At 40.2% G+C, this 21,432-nt stretch overlaps 1 protein-coding gene across 3 annotated transcripts; it reads right to left on the minus strand.

The window, feature by feature from the left end:
- Positions 1–2,947: 2,947 nt before the first annotated feature.
- Positions 2,948–20,191, minus strand: slc25a22a (solute carrier family 25 member 22a). Of its 3 annotated transcripts, XR_009130157.1 has the most exons (13): positions 19,990–20,191; positions 16,412–16,534; positions 12,484–12,683; positions 12,255–12,380; positions 12,121–12,176; positions 11,228–11,318; positions 10,619–10,673; positions 9,965–10,025; positions 9,085–9,229; positions 8,852–9,006; positions 8,695–8,770; positions 7,589–7,800; positions 2,948–7,484 (listed from the first exon to the last, which is right to left on the minus strand). XR_009130157.1 is itself a non-coding variant. In XM_058075563.1 (12 exons), exons 3-12 carry the CDS (start codon positions 12,501–12,503, stop codon positions 7,647–7,649), a joined length of 939 nt encoding a protein of 312 aa, XP_057931546.1. In that variant the 5' UTR covers positions 12,504–12,683; positions 16,417–16,534; positions 19,990–20,191; the 3' UTR covers positions 2,948–7,646. The 3 variants fall into 3 exon arrangements, 2 of the variants coding, with proteins under 2 accessions (XP_057931546.1, XP_057931545.1); XM_058075563.1 differs by having other exon boundaries at positions 2,948–7,800; positions 16,417–16,534; XM_058075562.1 differs by having other exon boundaries at positions 2,948–7,800.
- Between the last annotated feature and the right edge of the window lie 1,241 nt (positions 20,192–21,432).

Genomic DNA, 21,432 nt, shown 5'->3' on the forward strand with positions numbered 1-21,432 from the left:
GAGTGTGAATGGTTGTTTGTCTATATGTGCCCTGTGATTGGCTGGCAACCAGTCCAGGGTGTACCCCACCTCTCGCCTGACGACAGCTGGGATAGGCTCCAGCACCCGTTGTGACCCTCTTGAGGATAAGGATTTGCATAGTGCTTATCAAGGCACCCAAAGCCTATAATTCATTCATTCCAAAATCCCACATTGGTGGTGGTAAACTACATCTGTATCCACAGCTGCCCTGGGATAGTATGACGGAAACATGGCTGCCACTTCATGTCTACAGTGTGGGCAGCACAAGATGGCTGTCGGTCGTCAGCAGGGTGACGCAAAGTCATACCTAATGTTGAATATGATGCAAACAGCAGGAGATTAATAATATATCACCCTCTGCCATAACATCACGTCTGCTGAATGTCGGATGGATTTTCCGACCCTCCCAAAAAAAACACTACACGGAAGCACATATGCCAACATTGTGAGCATTAAACTGTGTTATCTAGTGCAACCTGCAGGGCTGGGGAGCATAATCACTACTGGATGAGTATGATAGCAGGAGGAAGAGTGGGATGGGAGCAAATGAAGCTCAGCATACACCTGTAGTGCAAATATGACGCCTCTCTCATCACAAGCTATTTTTCTCCCAGGTGGAACTGGAGCTCTAATACAACACTACGCTGCCATCTGGTGGCTGTGCGGGTTACTTACATCATCAGCATCTAATGGTATCTGCAAACATTGTCAATTTATTGATGTAATCATTGTAACTTATGATTCATTAGTTCAGTCAAATTTGATTTATTTGAAACTAAACTGTTAAATGTAAACACCACATGACTACACTAATTGATACCAATTTCTTTTATTTATATATTTTTTTTTATTATGTAACTGATTTTATAAACCTGATACTAATACGACATGTTTGGATGCGGTAACTCTTTTTAGTGACATATTTTGTATATTTAAGTTAACTTTTCTCACAATTCAACGGTCATTTTCTTTACATTTCAAAATGGAATCGTTTTTTAATTTTTTTTTTAATTGAGCTAAATGGTAAATCTAAAACTAAATGCTAAACCTAAATGTTTTGAGTTAAATCTAAATAATGCATTTACATTTTAAATTTTATATATAAATGATACAAATAAATCTTAAATTATCGACCAATCGAACTCGACCTATAGTGTTTCAAGGCATATTTATATTTAGATTTAACATGTCAATTTTGATTTTATATATAGTATATATACATATAGCATTTGTATTTATTTTGTTATTATATTTTTATATTTTATATATATTTTTATTATATTTTTATATTATATTATATATTTTTATTATATATATTATATTTCTATCATTTATATTAGCCACTTATTTGCATTATTTTGACATTTACATTTAACATTTAAATTTACACTTATTAGGTTTAAATTCAATATTTAGATTTTGCATTTTGTTTTAGATCTACCATTTACTTAAACTTTTTTTTTTTACAAATGACTTGAAATAACATAAAAAGTGGGATTTCATTTATTTTTTACATTTTTGCATATGTTTGACATGCATGAAATGAAGAAAGCTGTGAAATAATTTTATATTGTAGAAGAGAGGCTACTACAAGATAGTTTAAGATGGAAATGCTAATTTACTGATTTTGAGATTTTGTCAGTCATTTCAAGTTTAGGCAGGCAAAAGAAAAAAAAAACAATAAATGCTCACAAGCCTGACATACATGTGCAATTTTGCAGTTTGCACATAAGTTATATACTGAATTATAATGAATATGTGACCATGTCGAAGGACTTGCAAGGAATTTTTAAGGCTTTCCAACAGTAAATGTGTGGCAAAGCACATACAATATTTATGCAAATATGTGCTTACTACATTATGCAAAGTTATGCATACTCAAAATATTAATCTGAAACAGTTTTTTTTTCATCTCAAAGTGCACCATGTGTTTTATTCTACTGTATACTAAAAGGGTGGTTATTTATGCCGTAAACACACCATTCTGTTTGATTATTTTAAAAGCGGTTGGAAAAAAAACCTGTAAATAAAATATAACCGTAAATTCATGCACATCTTTCATTTAATTACTTGTAAATATTTGCTGTCTACAATTGAAGCACATTTCAGTTTTAGATACAGTATTACATTCATCAGGAGAGGAATTTTCAGCACCTGAAGAATCCTTCCAAGTGACCACACAAAACAAAATGAAGGTCAGAAATACTTTTGGCTGACAAGATATTTTCTTCCAGTTCGACCAATTATTTTAAATAACATGTATTAGAAACAGATACAGATATAATATAATAAGCAAGCAGTCAAAGTCTTATTTTGTTGGCAGATGAGTTTACGTATTGGTCTCACATTATATTCATTCATTCATTCATTTTTTACCGCTTTTCCTCACGAGGGTCGCGGGGGTGCTGGAGCCTATCCCAGCTGTCTTCGGGCGAGAGGCGGGGTACACCCTGAACTGGTCGCCAGCCAATCACAGGGCACATATAGACAAACAACCATTCACACTCACATTCATACCTATGGACAATTTGGAGTCGCCAATTAACCTAGCATGTTTTTGGAATGTGGGAGGAAACCGGAGTACCCGGAGAAAACCCACACATGCACGGGGAGAACATGCAAACTCCACACAGAGATGCCCGAGGGTGGAATTGAACCCTGTTCTCCTAGCTGTGAGGTCTGCGCGCTAACCACTTCATCGCCGTGCCGCCTGTCTCAAAAAATTATTATAATAAAAATGATTAGTTGTAGTGAGTAGTGGTTAGGATTAGGGTTTGTTCTTCATTAACTACTCTAATGTAAAGCATTATTTAATATATCTCAGATTTTAGTACATATTACTTAACATCTTACATCCAAGACAGAAACTGCCTAGTAAGAAAAACTATCTTGCAAAACTGCATTTCTACTCTGAAGTTATAGCGACAGAATAAAAAGAAGCGTGACCCTTACTGATTTAGGGACAGTCAGTTTATTGAACAGCAAATTGTGACATGGAACACAATATATATATTTTTTTCTTTTCTTTTTTTCGATGGCATTGTAAACAATGCATAGGATGTACATGTGTGTATGTCATTCACTGCACAGAATTCTAAACACCCTGTAGGGTGAGTGTGATGGGGGGAGGGGGGGGTTGTTGTTTTAAAGTGCTGTCTAATGCACAATTCCTCTCAGAGGAATTGGGCAAGAGGTCGTGAAGAGGGCTCGGGCTCCAAAAAAAGGCTCTGAAGGTCTCCGATCACATTGTTTAAACATTATTGTTATGCTGACAGACAGGTTCTGTTGCTTGTGTGTGCGCTTTCTACTTATTGCATATCAGTGAGCTGGTTTGTGTGTCTGTGTGGTTTTTTTAGGTGTAAAGCATAAATCTTTATATTCATAAATAAATTATCTTATAATATCTAAGTTACATTCTTATATCTGATTCATTTAGAATATGTAGGCAATATACATTTTGTGGATAACTGCATATAGTGCACACCATCACATGGGGTCTCTGTACGTTATAGAGACCGTCTACGATTTATATTAAATACATTTCCCATTGGAATCTGTGTCTGCACACTCTGGGGACAGTCGGACTGACCCCGTGTGTTATCTCATGTGCCTTAATCATCCGATGTGCTTTCCTTGGAAAAAAAAAAAAAGAGACGGATGGCACAAGAGTGTGACAGACAGACAGACAGAAATAAGCACAAAAAAAAAGCTGACAATCAAAGAGAACAACTACACATCAGCTACACCACTACATCGTCTGGACACACGCACGTACTCCAAATTCACAACGTCAGCTAAATTCATAGCGGAGTAAAGCTAGTAAAGGAATTGCACAACATTGTCAAAGCGTCAAATAAAGCAGAGGAACAATTTCATACAATCATGACAATAATCATCAATAACATTAAAAATAGATCACAGGAATAGCAAATGAAAACGATATTTGGAATGTTGAGAGGTTGATGACGATGAGCTTACATTACAGTCAGACATGCATTACAGGCAACCTTATGGCTTTTCACTGTAAGACTGCATGTGATTCAGCGTCTGTACAGTCTCCATCATAATGCCGAGCTAATGGAAGGAGCACCATTCAACACAGACTGAACTTACGTTACGTCTACAGTATCAAGTCAGCAGGTCCTCATTGGCCTTGTCTGGGGGGGGTGGGATACTTCATTTCACTTTTATTGGCTCGGAGCTTATTATATTTCTATCCCCATCATTGTTAAGATGCTTCATTTGCTCCATTGAGACAACAGCGAGAATAAGAGCATTGGCCGAACTGCAGACTTGAACGCTAACTAAGAGGTAAATGGCACCTCCAAGCATATTAGCATTGCTCCAATGATGCTTGTTGCTATCCCCACATCATAACATAAAATCACCACACTATGAATAAAGAGGACGGGGGGAGGTAGGTGTGCAAATAAGCCATCATGTACAAAAACAAACGACAAATTCTAAAGCATAGACTCCATACCATCAGCATATGTACAATATCGTCAAGGTATAGACACTTCAACAACACATACAAAATATACAGTGCCATACCACCCATAGAAAGGAACATTAATAAACACTTGTCACTCCCATAAATGAGTACACATTAAAAAGTTGCATCAAGTGGGAGCTATAAAGTGGAATGTAATTGGACAAAACCTTGATTTCCGGTTCAATAAACCAATGGCAGGGCTTTGGAGGTGTGATGCATACATGATATATTCTATATGTTTGTGCGGAAACTAAACAAACAAATGATTTGATTTTGGGAGTTTCCGATAAATGTTTGGCGTTAGCTCTTTGGGCACTGCCAGTGAATTCAAGTTGTGATACGTGATACGTTAAAATGGACTGAACCATATTGTAAACAATAATCTAAAACCACCATATGTATAGTTTACTGACATAATTACTTGATATGATAGTTACTTACATGTCACTGAGGTTTAAAACTACACTATCTCACGTCTATGAGTACATATACTCACATTCCAGCAGTCATTTTTGTTACATAGCATCTCAAGGGACAAGACTGTAGAAATAAAACATGAATGTACTTTAGAGTAGTCGTTATATAGTTTCTATACGTAGATTTACAACACACAGCTAATCATGATCTAGATCAGGGATTTTCAACAACTGTGCCGTGAGGAATTATTCATTCATTCATTCATTCATTTTCTACCGCTTTTTCCTCACGAGGGTCGCAGTTGCTGGAGCCTACCCCAGCTGTCTTTGGGGCAAAAGGCAGGGTACACCCTGAACTGGTCGCCAGCCAATCACAGGGCACATATAGACAAACAACCATTCACACTCACATTCATACCTATGGACAATTTGGAGTCGCCAATTAACCTAGCATGTTTTTGGAATGTGGGAGGAAACCGGAGTACCTGGAGAAAACCCACGCATGCACGGGGAGTACATGCAAACTCCACACCGAGGGTGGAATTGAACCCTAGTCTCCTAGCTGTGAGGTCTGCGCGCTAACCACTCGACCGCCGTGACGCAGGAATTATTCAATGTCACTTTTTTTAATTAACATGTATTAATAATTTTCTGCAAATATTATGTCATTGTTGCGTGTCATTGGTGTAAAAACTGGCAGAGCAATGTAATATTCGTCCGTGTGGCAACACGTAGCTGATTGCCTCGTTCCTCTAATTAGACTTAGTGATGCACGTGAGAGGTAGTGGTGACATGTTGTAACATTGTTGGTTAAATTAGTATGCGGATCAAAAGGATCTGCTGTGGCGAGTCCGTAATCAGGAAAAAACTAAAAGAATCAAATAATGTTGGTTATTGGTGTGCCGCAAAAATTTTTCCAACGTAAAAAAAACGTGCCTTGGCTCAAAAAAGGTTGAGAAACACTGATCTAGATTAGCTGCGGTATCAGGGAACGAAACATGAATTCCAACATGTACGATGTCATTCTGATGGAAAGCTACATCTCCCTCTTTTGGGAAAGTGGATAAACATGATAACAAGTCCAAACACACGTCCAAATGCTTTGCTGAGGGACGTGAAGGTGCCTAAGCATGTCTCAACCCCTGAATCTAATTGAACATCTGCGGTGCATCCTCGAGTGGAAGGAAGGTGGAGGAGTACAAAGTGTCTAATATCCACCAGCTCTGTGATATCATCATGGAGGAGTGGAAAAGGATTGCATACCCAAGAGGATGACAGCGGTGCTAAATAGCACTGAATATTGACACAATTTGGACGTATTCACTGTGAATATTGTGTGTGTTGACAGTAAATATACAATGTTTTCCAAGCTGTACACAAAGTACTCTTAGGTTATATTATAAGTTTCATTGCTGTAGTATTGTCCCTTGAGAAAATGTAATAAAATGTTAAAATGTCTAGAGCACAAAATGACATTTCATTGCTCTGCGGACCAACATGTTATCATCTGATATACTCAGTGACTGTGCATCATAGAAAAAACATCCTTCATCACCGATTAGGGACTGGCTATATGCCTGATTGTTAAATCAGTGTTTCATAGTGTGTCGAGAACAGCAGTATCTTTCAGAGAAGCTGAACAATAAAGTCACTGTGGAAGCTGAAAAAAAAAACTGAGGCAATGAAAGTGATCTTATAGCGAAGGGGTGTGGCTTCTCACATTGGTCAAAGCAGGTGTGCTGGTATCACGTTAACACTTTCCCTGGATTTGCTCTGATATATATATATATATATATATATATATATATATATATATATATATATATATATATATATTGCTCTACTTCTAAGTACACTGCTCAAAACATAAAGGCAACACATATAGAAGTTGCCAAGATAGTGAAGCTACTCTACACGCACCATGGCCAGAAGGTTGGGATGTGTCTTCCAGCACGGTTTCAAGAGTGTGGAAAAGATATCAAGAGACAGGCCAGTACATTATAGTAGCTGGAGGGGTATTGAAGGAGGTCAACAGGACAGCTACAGACAGTATCTGGTCCTGTGTGCAACAATAAATACTCTATAAATTGACCATACTGTGTATTTGTAAGGAGCTCATACAGGCACATGGAGGCCATACATACTATTATGAAGTCATCAAATTGTTCCCTTTACATTTTGAGCAGTGTATAACGCAAGGAGTTTTGACAATATAGCATCATTATAAGAATCTATCAAATATCTAAGTACATTAATGTGCTTTTAATTGATATATTTTCACTATTTTATTTTTAATGCATCGCTAGTCTATTTGATTCAGAGGGGAACGCTGTTTTTTTTACATCCTCGGTTAAAAAGGAGCATCTAAGACTGCAGCAACCAAGGGCCATTTGTTGACCTTGAAATTTGGACATATAATCATCGTAATATAAAATATCACATGTTAGAATTATAACGCCATACTCCTTCAAACCTAACCTGAAATTTGCAGCTTCATATCAAGATCGACATGCGCCGACACAGGCAGCTTGGCAGCGAACAAAGGCTCCGCCCTGCATGATTCGGACATTCAAGACATCAAATTAGAAATAAAATGTAGCACATGATTATTAAAAATACAAACGTCACGTTCAGTATGGATGAGATGATTCCTCACGCAGGTGTTGGTGTGATGCAATCTGGGCGGGAAAGGCTTTTCCAAAAGATATGCTTCTTTAGTTGTCTTTTTTAGGCAGGAAGCTGAGGAGAAACTCGCCCACGCCCAGGAAGTAGACCACCTGGGCGATGCCAAAGAGAGGTGCGATGACCAAGGCTCGACAGTAGGCCCCCTTCAGGAAGGCGGATGGACCCTCATTACGCATGATTTTCCTTGAGAGCACATAATGACATACATTAGATCAGGGGTCTCAAACTCAATTTACCTGGGGGCCACCGGAGCTAGGTTCTGGGTGAAGCCGGGCCGCATCAGGTTTTCAAAAAAACCCCAAAACACATTTATTAAAAACTGGAAAAAAAATCAAAAAACTATCTTCAATGCTTTTGCTTCTGCTATACCCACACTTTTTCAGTACTTTGGTTCCGGTTTTCCACACCAAAATATCTGATAAAACATTCCACTGTTCTCAAATATCTTAATTTTTATTTTTCTGTACACAAATAAATAAATAAACAAATTAAGAATAAAGACAATAAATCAATCAATCAGTAATAAATAAGTAAAATAATAATAAAACAGCAAATAAGAAAAAAACGTAAGAAACCACATACAGTTGGTAGAGAAATTATTTTTTTCAGATTCAAATGTACAGTATTAATAGTTATTTAACCTTTAACATGAACATTAATGAAACTTAATAATTTTACCCAATTAGCAAGTTAGCATTGTACTCAGTTCCATCTGGGAGCAGCGTCGTAACTTTAACAACATGTTTGATGAGACGCTTTATCTTGACATGTATTTTCCGTTTTATTCCAAATCATTCCCTGTGTTTATTTGTACCCAGCGTCAAAAGCCTTTAGCTTCATTGCTAATCCAAAGCAAAACAGGGCGGGGTAACAGGGTAGGGTAACTTGTGTCCGGTGTGCACACAGCTTTAAGCTGTCATTTCAACATTAAACTTTGGTATCAAGGTGGGGGCCTCAAACTAGCGTCTCGCGGGCCAAATGCGGCCCATGGGCCGCGAGTTTGAGACCCCTGCATTAGATCATCTGGAATTGCGCTGACACAACATAGGCAGCCTCATAAAGACACAATGAGGTCACCTGATACAGTCGGTCACGCCACTGTATGTGTCCTCGGTGCTACCCCGGGTCAGAGACTGAAGTCTTGTCTTTATCACTGCAGCACACAAAAAAGTTCAAATCCGCGTTTAAAATCAGCACACATTGCATCAACATGGCACACAGACTCGCTGCTCACCGTCAACTGGGTTGACTGCGACCGCTGCTGTGCTGCCTGCTAAGCAGCCCGATATGAAGGACACATAGAACGGAGCAGGTCCTTCTGCACCTCGCTTTCCCAGATTGTTCAGGTTAGCAAAAAGGGGGAAGTAGATGATAGAGAATGGAACATCCCTATGAAACAAGGACAAAATACAGAGATAAATACACCGCATTACTGAAACTACCACCGGTTTATCAGCATTCATTTACCTGAGCAATGTGGCGCCAAGGCCCTTATATAATCCAGCAATTCCCTTTTCGCTCAGTAATTGTCTGGTGAGCTGCATGGCTGTTGGCGATTTGGTCTCCACCGTGCCTGCCGCCACTGTCTCTGGCATCAGCTTCCTCTGAGCCGCTAAGGAGTACAGAACAATCTGTTAATTATAGCTAGCCTAAATGCCTAAATTAATGCCTCAATTCAATTAACTGCAGAGTTTCATTTGTATTGTCCATGAAAATCAATATCCACTGATGTCCCTAATTAGACAAAAACACTGACATTAACAGGTGTGGCTGTAGGCAACTACATATCTGATATATATAGTATTTTCCGGACTATAAGTCGCACTTTTTTAATAGGTTGGCTGTTGGCTGAAGTTTGCTTCTTACACAATAATGGTTCTGTTGCTGTTGTGTTGTGCAACATACAACATGATAATAAATGACCATGTGGGCAAAGAGAACATTTTTCTTATACACTTTCTCATGTACTCAAAATCATATCATGCAAGTAAAAAAAACAGATATTTAGGTAAATAAATGCCCCATCTATAATTAGAGTATTTACAGTATGCACAAACTGACTAGAATTATCCCTCGATAAGTACAAAGTAAAAGGTAAGGCACTTTACAGATCCCTTTATATGACAAAGAACCATATGTGGTAACTTAAAAAGAGTACTTCAATTTTTTTTCTGCAAGTAAACAAAGAAGGTTAAAAAATACATAGAATTAAAATGTAAAAAGCAAAAACTTTGGGGTTAAAATTTATCATTTCCAAGTATGAGAGCCTTGTCAGTAGAATAAAGCGGTTGCAAACCCCCAGAAGACCACACGGTGCCACTGCACCATCATGTTTTGATTTGCTTACCAATACGTCCAGCATCCTGGAGCTGAATTTTCAACATCTCCATAGGAGTGGTGACAATAACCTTAAAGACAACAAAGTTTGCTATTAAAAACCTTCATATTTACTACCATTGTTTTATGGGAAACCAAGGGACACCAAGTACTGCGATGTAGTGTGCTTTGTCCAGTTTTAATTTACTGGCAGACATTAGTTAAATATCAGCCGTTGTTTGCCTGTGTAATCCTAGCAGCAGTAACTAGTTAACTGGATTAATGGTGAGATGGTCATGTTCTCAGCAGCTATCTTAATCCAACGTCTGCTACATTTAATCTGATCATGTTCTTTGGGCTTGGTGCCCTTGCCCTGATTGACAACAGGCATTCATGTCTTAGAGTCACTCACTCACTGCATGTAGTTGAGCGCAATATGTCTCACCTGGTAATATTTCATAGGTGTGAAAATGGTTCTTTTGGGTCACACATTCAGATTCTAAAAACAATCACAAGCCTTACAACTCATTTACATATGCTTTGGCTAATTCTTGCTGCAGGCAAGGACAAATGAGGCCGAGGCTCAGTGGTTTGCACACAAGCAAATACCGGCAGCGCTAAAGGCAGCAGCAGATCCAGATGGGGAACAGGAGGATGCTATTAAGGCGCCACTTCACTTACTCACCTGGCATGTACCCGCCCCGCACCCAGCCAGCATCTCTTTCAACAAAGTGAGTTTTCTGCAGATAAAACATAAATAAACATTAAAAGGTGATCCAATTCAAGCGTGCAGTCATGAGAGAGTGTCAGATTTATTTAAAAACACACTTTCTAGCACCTGTGAATCTTTGTAAGCCAGACGCAAAGGAGGATGAATAATTGACAGTCTGCTCGACCAGACAAGTTAATCATTCATCTGCCTGGATGTTTGTCACCATAGAGATGGCAACAGATGCCCCAGGAGCCTTTATCTTATGGGGCCCCGTTCACAGCCTGGCTGGTGAATATGGTATACAAAACTGTGATGTGATCATTTTACACTGTAAATAAGATTATAGAGCGGATTAACAGTGTCTTGAAGAGCGGTAACTCTATATCCGTAAACTACTAACTGTTGCCCTGTAATGTTTGGCAACTCGGTGGTGATACAAGAAGGGTGGGAGACTGTGCGAATACAGAGAGCTACTGTGTCAGGTTACATGTTAATAAAAAAAACGTTAATCACAGTGTGAATGAAAAGTGGAGTGTGTGTGTGAGGAGGGTCAGATAGCCTGTATGCATTTTAATCCGTTACCCATCCTTGGAGAGGTGATGCCTGAAGAAGTCATTGGCAGCCAATTTGATGGCTTTCTCTGGTGTGACTAGTGTTAGGTTCACCGCCGCTCCTGGGAAGAGACATACGGGGGAAAGTATAAAATATACAAGAAGCAGAGGAGAAGGGTTGTTAGAATGTAGTATTCTTGTGTTGAATTATGCTTAAGTTTTAGATAATGAGGTTTTTCTAAGACTGGCTGTTTGTGTCACAGGGAGCCGGGCTTAGACGTAGACATAGACTTTCATTATTGTCGTTGCACAATAACGCAGCAGTGAAATTGCCAACGATATGTCATTGCCTGGCTCCCGTGTAATAATAAATAATAAATAATAAATAATAAATAATAAATAATAAATAATAAATAATAAATAATAAATAATAAATAATAAATAATAAATAATAAATAATAAATAATAAATAATAAATAATAAATAATAAATAATGTGGAGAATAAATGGGTTACATCAAATATGAACAACAATGTACAGCGTAAACAGTAATTTGTACAAATAATTTAAATAATTTAGAATAAATTACAATAATTTAAAGTTATGGTTGTGCGTGTGGGCAGGTAGAGGGGCTTATTTGGCATTCAGCAGTCAGTTCCTTATATGGGCATGCGCTGTAGGCCAGATATCTCTCAGTCTGCCCTCCACACAGGTCTGCTTTGCTCTGCTTACTGTTAGCTATAGTAATGGCAATGGTAATGGTTTTATTTCATTTGAACATGCATCAGATTACAATTGAATGCATCACATAATCAGTTTACAGTTCCACATGTCCAAAAGGAGTAGGAAGAAGCAAAGCTTATTAAATCCTACCCCTATCCTGTTTTTATCCTCATCAAAATGTTTCTGAAGTTGAAGGCTTACCTCTATACATCCCAAAATATCCCTCTGACCGGATGGTCTTAATAAGGCAGTCTGACCTGAAATATAAAAACCAACAGATGTCAGTCATACACAAGGACAGCCAAATCTGGTCACATTGGTCAGAACTAGCATACATGCTGGTGTAAAGGCGAGATCCATTTTGCTGGTTTTGCAAGCGAGTCTTGGCCAGGTCGATGGGAAACACACAAGTGACTCCAATTAGGCCAGCGATCCCCCCATTGATCAATTTGGCAGGCAAACTAGATGAAAGTAGTTGGTGAAAAAAAAAAAAGACAAAAATCTGAGTTTGCAGCATAAAACAAGGCCAAAGTGCTGATGCATTCTGTGTACTACTTATCTTACCTAATTTGCTTGTCAGCCATTTATGTAAAGACCTGGCTTCTCACTGCTGTCAATGTCTTGTGTACTGTGGATGGTGTGGGAGTAGTCTTTTTTATATATTTTGTTGATTATTAATATGTGCCTTGCAGTCGGAATGAGATTATGTAGTTCTTTGAGATGATTTAGTCTGGTCCGTCTTCTTCAAATTGGGGGATATCTATCTGAAATGAAATATAGAAATATTGAAATACAATAAAAACTTCAATCTTAATGCATAATCTAAAGCATGCAAAGATAGTTACAAGTAGAGCACATGATTCCAGTATGATATATACTGTACATACAGACATTCATTTTTCTACCGCTTTTCCTCACAAAGGTCGCGGAGGGGTGCTGGAGCCTATCCCAGCTGTCTTCGGGCGACAGGCGGGGTACACCCTGGATTGGTCGCCAGCCAATCACAGGGCACATACAGACAAACAACCATTCACACTCACATTCATACCTATGGACAATTTGGAGTGGCCAATTAACCTAGCATGTTTTTGGAATGTGGGAGGAAACCGGAGTACCTGGAGAAAACCCACACATGCATGGGGAGAACATGCAAACTCCACACAGAGATGGCCAAGAGTGGGAATGAACTCTGGTCTCCTAGCTGTGAGGTCTGCGCGCTAACCACTCGACCGCCGTGCTACATACAGACAGAGATCTCTAAATATAAAATTACGTTCCCTTTTCTGGAGTGACTTAACATTTCAGAATTAGAGATGCCCAACATTGGGTTTCTTATCGATATTTATATACTGTACTGTCCATGAACCTTCCTGCACAGTTTCCTGCACACACCCCATCATTGTGAAAGTGACCTCCAATAAAGGAAGCCAGGATGTCGACAGTACTCGCTTAAACAAATAAATTGCAGCCAACATGAAATAGGCCTGATGTTGCCAAAATGCACCCTATTTTTGACACACTATGCCTGTGTGTGAAGATGCTTCCTCTTTCCACTTACAGTCTCTCCACCCCCTGCTTCCACCAATCACCAGCCACCTCCCTCTGCAGGAACTCCAGCCCGCCTCCTACTAGCAATGTCCCTCAGTCACGAGTCACGGTTCTCAAGCACGACTCACAACCGTGTGCTGAGTGGTGGGTTTCTCTGTGTACCCATCCACCCCTTTTATATTAGACCTTGGACAGATTGCACACAGCATGTGAGGATGTTTCCATTGCACAGCAACATGCTGCGGTTTGGTGTGTTTAACTTGGACGACTTGGCCCAAAACTCCTCCAGAGGTGGAGGAAAGCAGAGAAACTTGTGAGCGAGGTCAGATAAGAACAGGAAGCTGCCTCAGTGGCCAATGTTGGCGAGGTGTTCATGCTGAGGAACTCAAAGCTATAATGTCATGTTTAAGTAAAAGACAAAGCAAGCCTTATGGGTACATGGCGTAACAACAACAACATCAACGCTATCATGTGACCTGTAGATATTTAGACAAGTACATGGCTGTGTTTGGCTGCTCTTATTTGTTTTCATAACCGTTTTTTCCCAGTTAACTGCTAAATACTTTGCTTGCTTACTGATAGGCAGTAAACTTCTTTCCTCAGACCTTCAAAAAACCCTCAAGCCACAAAAAAAAAAAAAAAATTGGACACCCCTGCTTCAAAAGCTTTTCATTAAAGTTGACTCCAACTATGTCAGCAACCAAACGTCACAGGAAATGTTCTTCTGCAAGATAAACTTTTTGGGGGAGGTTTACATCCCCCCCACCAAAGACAGTTTACAGGGGGTGTGAGCCAGTGTGACACACAGTACAATACAAAAGGATAATCCAGGTTTCATTGACTGAAATCGAAACTGAAACCAGCCAATTGCAATAAAATGCTAACCTAATGAGCACCAAAGTATGTAAGAGTATTCAAGGTGCAAAAGTACAAAGTCCAAGTACAAAAACTGCACATATATGTGGTCTATTTCTTTGTACAAACTTGTACAATCTGAAAATTCTGTCCTTGCAAGGATGCTTGAATAATGTTTGTCATAGTGGTTGTTGTTTGCAGTGGTGTAGAAGTACACAGAGTCATACTGAAAGCTGTTTTTAATATGATTGCCTCGCTCATGTGGGTAAAAAAAAAAAGGCATTCAAAATATTCGACAAAGCTCTCAGAATGATGCCGAGCAGTCCACCATTGCTTACTACCACCACAATATTAAACACATTGTTTTTTCACTTTATTCTCACTATGCCACAATTTAGAGAGGTTCTGGTTGTATACACAGTACACAGTTGTACATGCCCAACAAACTAGCAACTCCCATCATTTTACCCTGCCCTCAGCTTCCACTTGTCCACTGTAGTTCATCTAAATGCCACACCATTCTGTCTGCATCAGGACATTTATTTGACCTACAGTCTTTTCACATGCTTGAGCTGTCATGACAATCAGAGTCTGTGTGGAAACAAGTCGCCCTCAGTGTACAACGCCCACACTACTGTGTCATCACTCGTTGACCAAATCCCAGAGGAGTTAGCTTTTGGAAGAAAATCGTCAGGTCACTGCAGCGAGGCTAGAATTACTTCCCATCAAATCATTCTCTATGTACATATACTTACTTAATTACATTGATTGAGGTATTCATTTAACAATGTAGTTAATTGTAGTAATCTCATTAAGAGAATTTGTATAATAATTCAAATTATGTAGCTATATCAGAGGACCAGATATTAGATTACAACTACAATACTAAACATATTGTTGAATTAATACATTAATGGCAAAACTGAGCCTTACACATTTATTTCCAGGTTTTCAGTAGGACCATGTTACGTGAACTGCAGTGCAGTGACCTCTAGATCCAGCAGATGGAGATGTAGTGAAAAAAGCTTTCTGTGTATGGCTGTTTGACACTCACTTTTGTAATGTATGTGCATTATCGTCACCTCCAGGACTGAAGTCTTAAACACAGTATTCTACAAGTACAAGCTGTTTAAACCTGGTAGAGGTCATACAAGGAGTTCAACCAGCCGACAAGCGTCACCACATACAGCCACAAATATTTAGAGTTTGTCCCATGTATGCAGATAAGCACTGACGAGTAAACAATGACTTACAATGATTGTGAAACTGGCCTGTGCTGCAGAACCTTGAACTAACAATTTAACTCGGGCGCTTAAAGCAGCCATTGGACACGTTCAATAAAACCGGCGAGTGTGGCGGCCACTGACTCCGACAGATAACGGCTCTGTTTTGACCCTTGTTCATCATTGTACAATGGGGCCATAAATATTGCCTTGCTCACAAGCAGAACGGCAGGAAGCCAGCAAAGCTACACTCACAGTTATAGGCACAGTGAGCAATCTAAACAATAACAAGGAACAACATTTAAAGGTGTAATAAAGTACATTAAAATCATGTCGATTGAAATTAATTAGATAGATTAGTTAATAATGAATGAATAAACAAATAAATAAATAAATACATATTATGGTGCATATACTATATATATATATATTCTCGCCCAAAAAACAGCTGGGATAGGCTCCAGCACCCCCGCGACCCTCGTGAGGAAAAGCAGTAGAAAATGAATGAATGAATGAATATATATATATATATATATATATATACATACAGTATAATGTTTGAAACAATCTAGTTTTCGAACATTTGGTCATATTTTAATGTATTAACAAATGTTATTTTATGTTTATGTTTGTCCCTACATTTTCTGAGCCAAAAAGATTATGCATACTACGAAGTGCCCTTTATGATTCATTAATGGCTGCACAGATTAAAAAAAGTGTTGACATAGCATTGCTGTGCTGTTTGATTTAATCAGCAGCACAAAAAAGCTAAAAATAACCTTGTAAAAGCTGTAGAATCTGGATCCAAAATCACCTCAAGTTAATTTGCGAGTCAAATTCTTTCGATACATTCAAATCAAGAGTACCTTACGTGTCACGCCTCCTTGGCTGCCTCTCAGTCCTCATGTGGCAGACACAGTGGAATCGGTCCCTCACTCAGTGGCAATCGGTGAATGATTACAGAGACTGTGGTCGTCATCAGAGTGCACCTTGACACAAAAAGACAGTGGAAAAAAAAAATCACATGGTCCTCCGCACTAGTTTTGAGCTGACAGTTACAAAAAACGGAAACGATCAGCACTCATCACAGGAAGTGTTCTCACAAGTACATGAAAATCCTGTCGCAGATGTTTGGACATAGGCTGAGAACACACAGAGGAAACATCTCATAAAATGTGTTTACTTCCGCAAACCCATCTGGAGCCCTTATGTATGGAATAAAGAATGGCAGTGAAACTTGCAAATGGCAATATACTATTCAATACAAGGCTATACAATTCAGATAACACCAAAATTAATAGAGAACACTATGCCTCCAAAGTACACAAAACAGCTAAGACTGTTGGCATGCATGACATCACAAGACGTCAGCACATCTCACGAGACCTTGCTTGGGAAAACAAGGATTAACCGTAGCTATGTGCTTCTTAGGGGTTTTTGCAATACATATTACAAAATCCTGTGACGTCAGCATATGATGAAGAGAAGACTTTACAAAAGCTCAATTCATTCATTCATTCATTCATTCATTTTCTGGCGCTTATCCTCACAAGGGTCACGGGGGTGCTGGAGCCTATCCCAGCTGTCATCAGGCGAGAGGCGGGGTACACTCTGGACTGGTCGCCAGCCAATCACAGGGCACATACAGACAAACAACCATTCACACTCACATTCATACCTATGGACAATTTGGAGTTGCCAATTACCCTAGAATGTTCTTGGAATGTGGGAGGAAACTGGAGCACCCAGAAAAAAAACCCACACATGCACGGGGAGAACATGCAAACTCCACACAGAGATGACCGAGGGTGGAATTGAACTTGGGTGTCCTAGCTGTGAGGTCTGCGCGCTAACCACTAGTCCACCGTGCAGCCAGTGTGAAACTTGTTTTCCTTTATATTTGGCTTTTTGCACCACAAATCTGAAAAGAAGTACCAGTGCCAACAGGGGTGTGACTAGAAGAAGTGTGTCCAGGACACTCTTGTCCAGGCACTCTTCAATGTGAGGGGCATAGTTCAATGCAAGTTCTTGCCACCAGGCCAGAGGAGCATCCAACACATCTACAAAGAAATCCTGCTGTGTTTGCTTTGTTCAGTGAACAAGGATAGAAGATATTAGTGTCACCATGACAACGATGGGTCCTGAACATCCAACAGTTTCACCATCGCCATGTTGGTGCAACCTCCCTACTCACACGACTTGGCTTCATTTGATTGTTTTTTTTTGGGGGGGGGGTGAACATGGGGAGGTTGAAGATGTGGATGACATTGAAATGGCCGTGACGACAGAGCTGCGGATGATCCCATAGGAATCTTCTCAGGAGTGCATGAGGGACTGGCACAGATAAAGCAAGTATCGGGCAATATCGATGCGATACCATGCTTTCTCATTGATATTGACCAATACCGATCACGGCGGTCTAGTGGTTAGCACGCAGACCTCACAGCTAGGAGACCAGGGTTCAATTCCACCCTCGGCCAACTCTGTGGAGTTTGCATGTTCTCCCCGTGCATGCGTGGGTTTTCTCCGGGTACTCCGGTTTCCTCCCACATTCCAAAAACATGCTAGGTAAATTGGCGACTCCAAATTGTCCATAGGTATGAATGTGAGTGTGAATGGTTGTTTGTCTATATGTGCCCTGTGATTGGCTGGCGACCAGTCCAGGGTGTACCCCGCCTCTCGCCCGGAGACAGCTGGGATAGGCTCCAGCACCCCCGCGACCATCATGAGGAAAAAGTGGTAGAAAATGAATGAATAAATGAATGTTTGACCATGAAACAGATTATGTCCATTATTTCCTAAAGGAATCATTATTTTCACTTGTATCATAAACATTTGTGTACTGTGTAGTATTACATTACTTATATCAGGGTTGTAATTTACCTTTAGGTGTTTATTCATTATTTATTTTGAACATTTGACAGCGCTATGCTTGAGTATATTTGCTGAGGCAGCTGGTTGTTATTACGCTTGTATTTTGTGGCGATTTGTGAAATGCAATCTATTTTTAGACAGCACTGCGGAAACAAGGGATGAACTTTGTGGTGTCACAGATAAACCTGATTACTATTCCCTCTTGCCATCAGCATGAGGATTATACAGTACCTACTCGTTCAAATCTCCCTTTGCTATTCATTTTTAGTGAGAGCTGTGTGCAACCTGGCCACAACACCGCATTCCCTGCACAGGTGCTATGTGCCGCACAGTTAGACATTGTTCCAAGTCCCCTGCAATGAATCAGAAATAACATCATCAGACTCTGCAAAGACGTTGTGTTGCCTTTTTACTCCCTCTCCTGACAACACACATATCCCCTGTGGCTGTTTCATGTGCCTGTCCTTGCTTCCCTACAGCGTGGATGAGGAATAAGCAAGCCCGCCTCAGAAACAAAGACAACATGCAGCACTGGAGCATCTGGTTTCACTTTACAGATTACAGTAAAACCTTGAATGACCCTCAATGGTTTTCACACAGTAACAAAAGCATCTGTAGCAGGCACTGCTACAAGTCATTCCCAACATGAACACATAGAACCAGGTGACATTTAAAGTCCTTGTCTGCGGGAATTTGGCCTCAAGGACTGCTGGATGCTGCACTTCCTGCATGCAGATTAGACAAATATCAAAAACACAATGTTATTTGCAACAGAGGGGAAAGTAAATATGGCAAAAGGAGCACAGGATGTCACCCTACACCAAGGATGACTTGGTTCATCAATAATTTCATAGCTGCAGGAATGCTTTTGCAGGGCCTGTATAGAAACACTGTAGGCCTAGCAAAACTAACAATTACTGTAAGTCTACAAGTCTATCAGGGCTGACTAAATTGACATAAATTGACATACTATAACATGTTATTACCGATTCTTGAGGTTCGTCAGCAGTATTAGACAACGCTGAATTGTGAGCATCAGTGTGAAAAAGGAGGCGTGATCACCCTCCACTACTACCAAGCTCCCTCCACACGTACACACATTTGAATGACGGCTGATGGGGCGCGAAAGCCGGCATGAAGACAACCATGGCGCCCCGGTCGACATATGCATTGTATTGTAACACACATTTATCACATAGAGGGCTCTAACACCTGTTCTACTGTACCGGTAATTGCTAGTGTGAGGGAAAATTATACCAATACCGCGAATGAACCGTTATGATAATTGATATATATGATTTTCCTCTTAAATATCATAAATGAGGACTCTCGTCGCTATTAAAATGGCATAAATGTCACATAACACAACACAGGGTCTCGCCGGTTCCAGCAAAAGCTTAGCTAGCTCTCTCACGTCGAGCTCACTGCCCCATTCATATGACGCACTCACGTCATCTCTATGAATATATTAAATACACACAGGTATACATTCAGGGTAATGTCAATCTTTGTAGCTCATATAGTAGCCACATACAGGAAAAAAAAAACACGTATACTGTTGACTACATACCACAAATAGCTGCTCCAGTTATCCCCCTCACTCTTCCTGTCCAGTTAGTGTAGATGAGGTGAAATCAAAGCAGCTCCACTGTGAGTGTTTTAGGCTTGCAGAGAGCTGCTAAGCACCAGTTTTACTAGCATCTGAGTAGCGGCAAGGGAAGAAGAGGAGGTGGTAGTGAAGGTTGCCTGGGATGGAGGTAGGGAGGGAGGGAGGGAGGGAGGGAGCCAGCGAAGCTGACAGACGATCAAGGATGAGTTGAATTTAGAAAGGAGTCCTCTAGTGGTTTATAGAGGAAGTACATACATTGCAAAAGCACAAGGTGTAGGGATGGGGGATGGGACAGGCAGCCGCTACTATGACCTTGAACAGCCATAAATATTTACTGTAGTGCAGGGATCAGCAAAAATAAAAAGTATTTCAAACAGCAAGGTGAATGTTGCTGTTTTTTATCTAAATATCTGATTCGCAGATATGGTTTTGTGGTGACTAAATGTGTGTATTGAATTATCATTTGAAAATGGCTACTTTGTGAATACAATTCATTCATTCATTCATTCATTCATTTTCTACCGCTTTTTCCTCACAAGGGTCGCGGAGGGTGCTGGAGCCTATCCCAGCTGTCTTTGGGCGAGAGGCGGGGTACACCCTGGACTGGTGGCCAGCCAATCACAGGGCACATATAGACAAACAACCATTCACACTCACATTCATACCTATGGACAATTTGGAATTTGGAATTAACCTAGCATGTTTTTGGAATGCGGGAGGAAACCGGAGTACCCGGAGAAAACCCACGCATGCACGGGGAGAACATGCAAACTCCACACAGAGATGGCCGAGGGTGGAATTGAACCATGGTCTCCTAGCTGTGAGGTCTGCGTGCTAACCACTCGATCGCCGTGCCGCCGAATACAATTCAAAATGGCAAATTTCTGCAGAGAGAGCTATCACAGAATTGTAGAGGTGGTTAAGACATCACAGCATATCATAGCAAAATTCACAGAAAATATACCCCCAAGCGATTTGGCTGCACTGAAAATTATTCAATCCTCATTCCCTGTATTTGCAAAGTTTAGAAACCTGCAGAAGGCTGCACAGCGGGCGAGTGGGTAGCGCGCAGAAATCACAGCTTGGAGACCAGGGTTCAATTCCACCCTCGGCCATCTCTGTGTGGAGTTTGCATGTTCTCCCTGTGCATGCATGGGTTTACTCCGGGATTTCCTTCCACATTCCAAAAACATGCTAGGTTAATTGGTGACTCCAAATTGTCCATAGGTATGAATGTGAGTGTGAATGGTTGTTTGTCTATGTGTGCCCTGTGATTGGCTGGCGACCAGTCCAGGGTGTACCCTGCCTCGCGCTCGAAGATGGCTGGGACCCCCGCGACCCTCGTGAGGATAAGCGGTAGAAAATGAATGAATGAATAAACCTGCAGAAGTTTGGCATAAACCA

This window comes from Doryrhamphus excisus, chromosome 6 (assembly GCF_030265055.1).
Source record: "Doryrhamphus excisus isolate RoL2022-K1 chromosome 6, RoL_Dexc_1.0, whole genome shotgun sequence".
In the NCBI taxonomy this organism is placed as follows: domain Eukaryota; kingdom Metazoa; phylum Chordata; class Actinopteri; order Syngnathiformes; family Syngnathidae; genus Doryrhamphus; species Doryrhamphus excisus.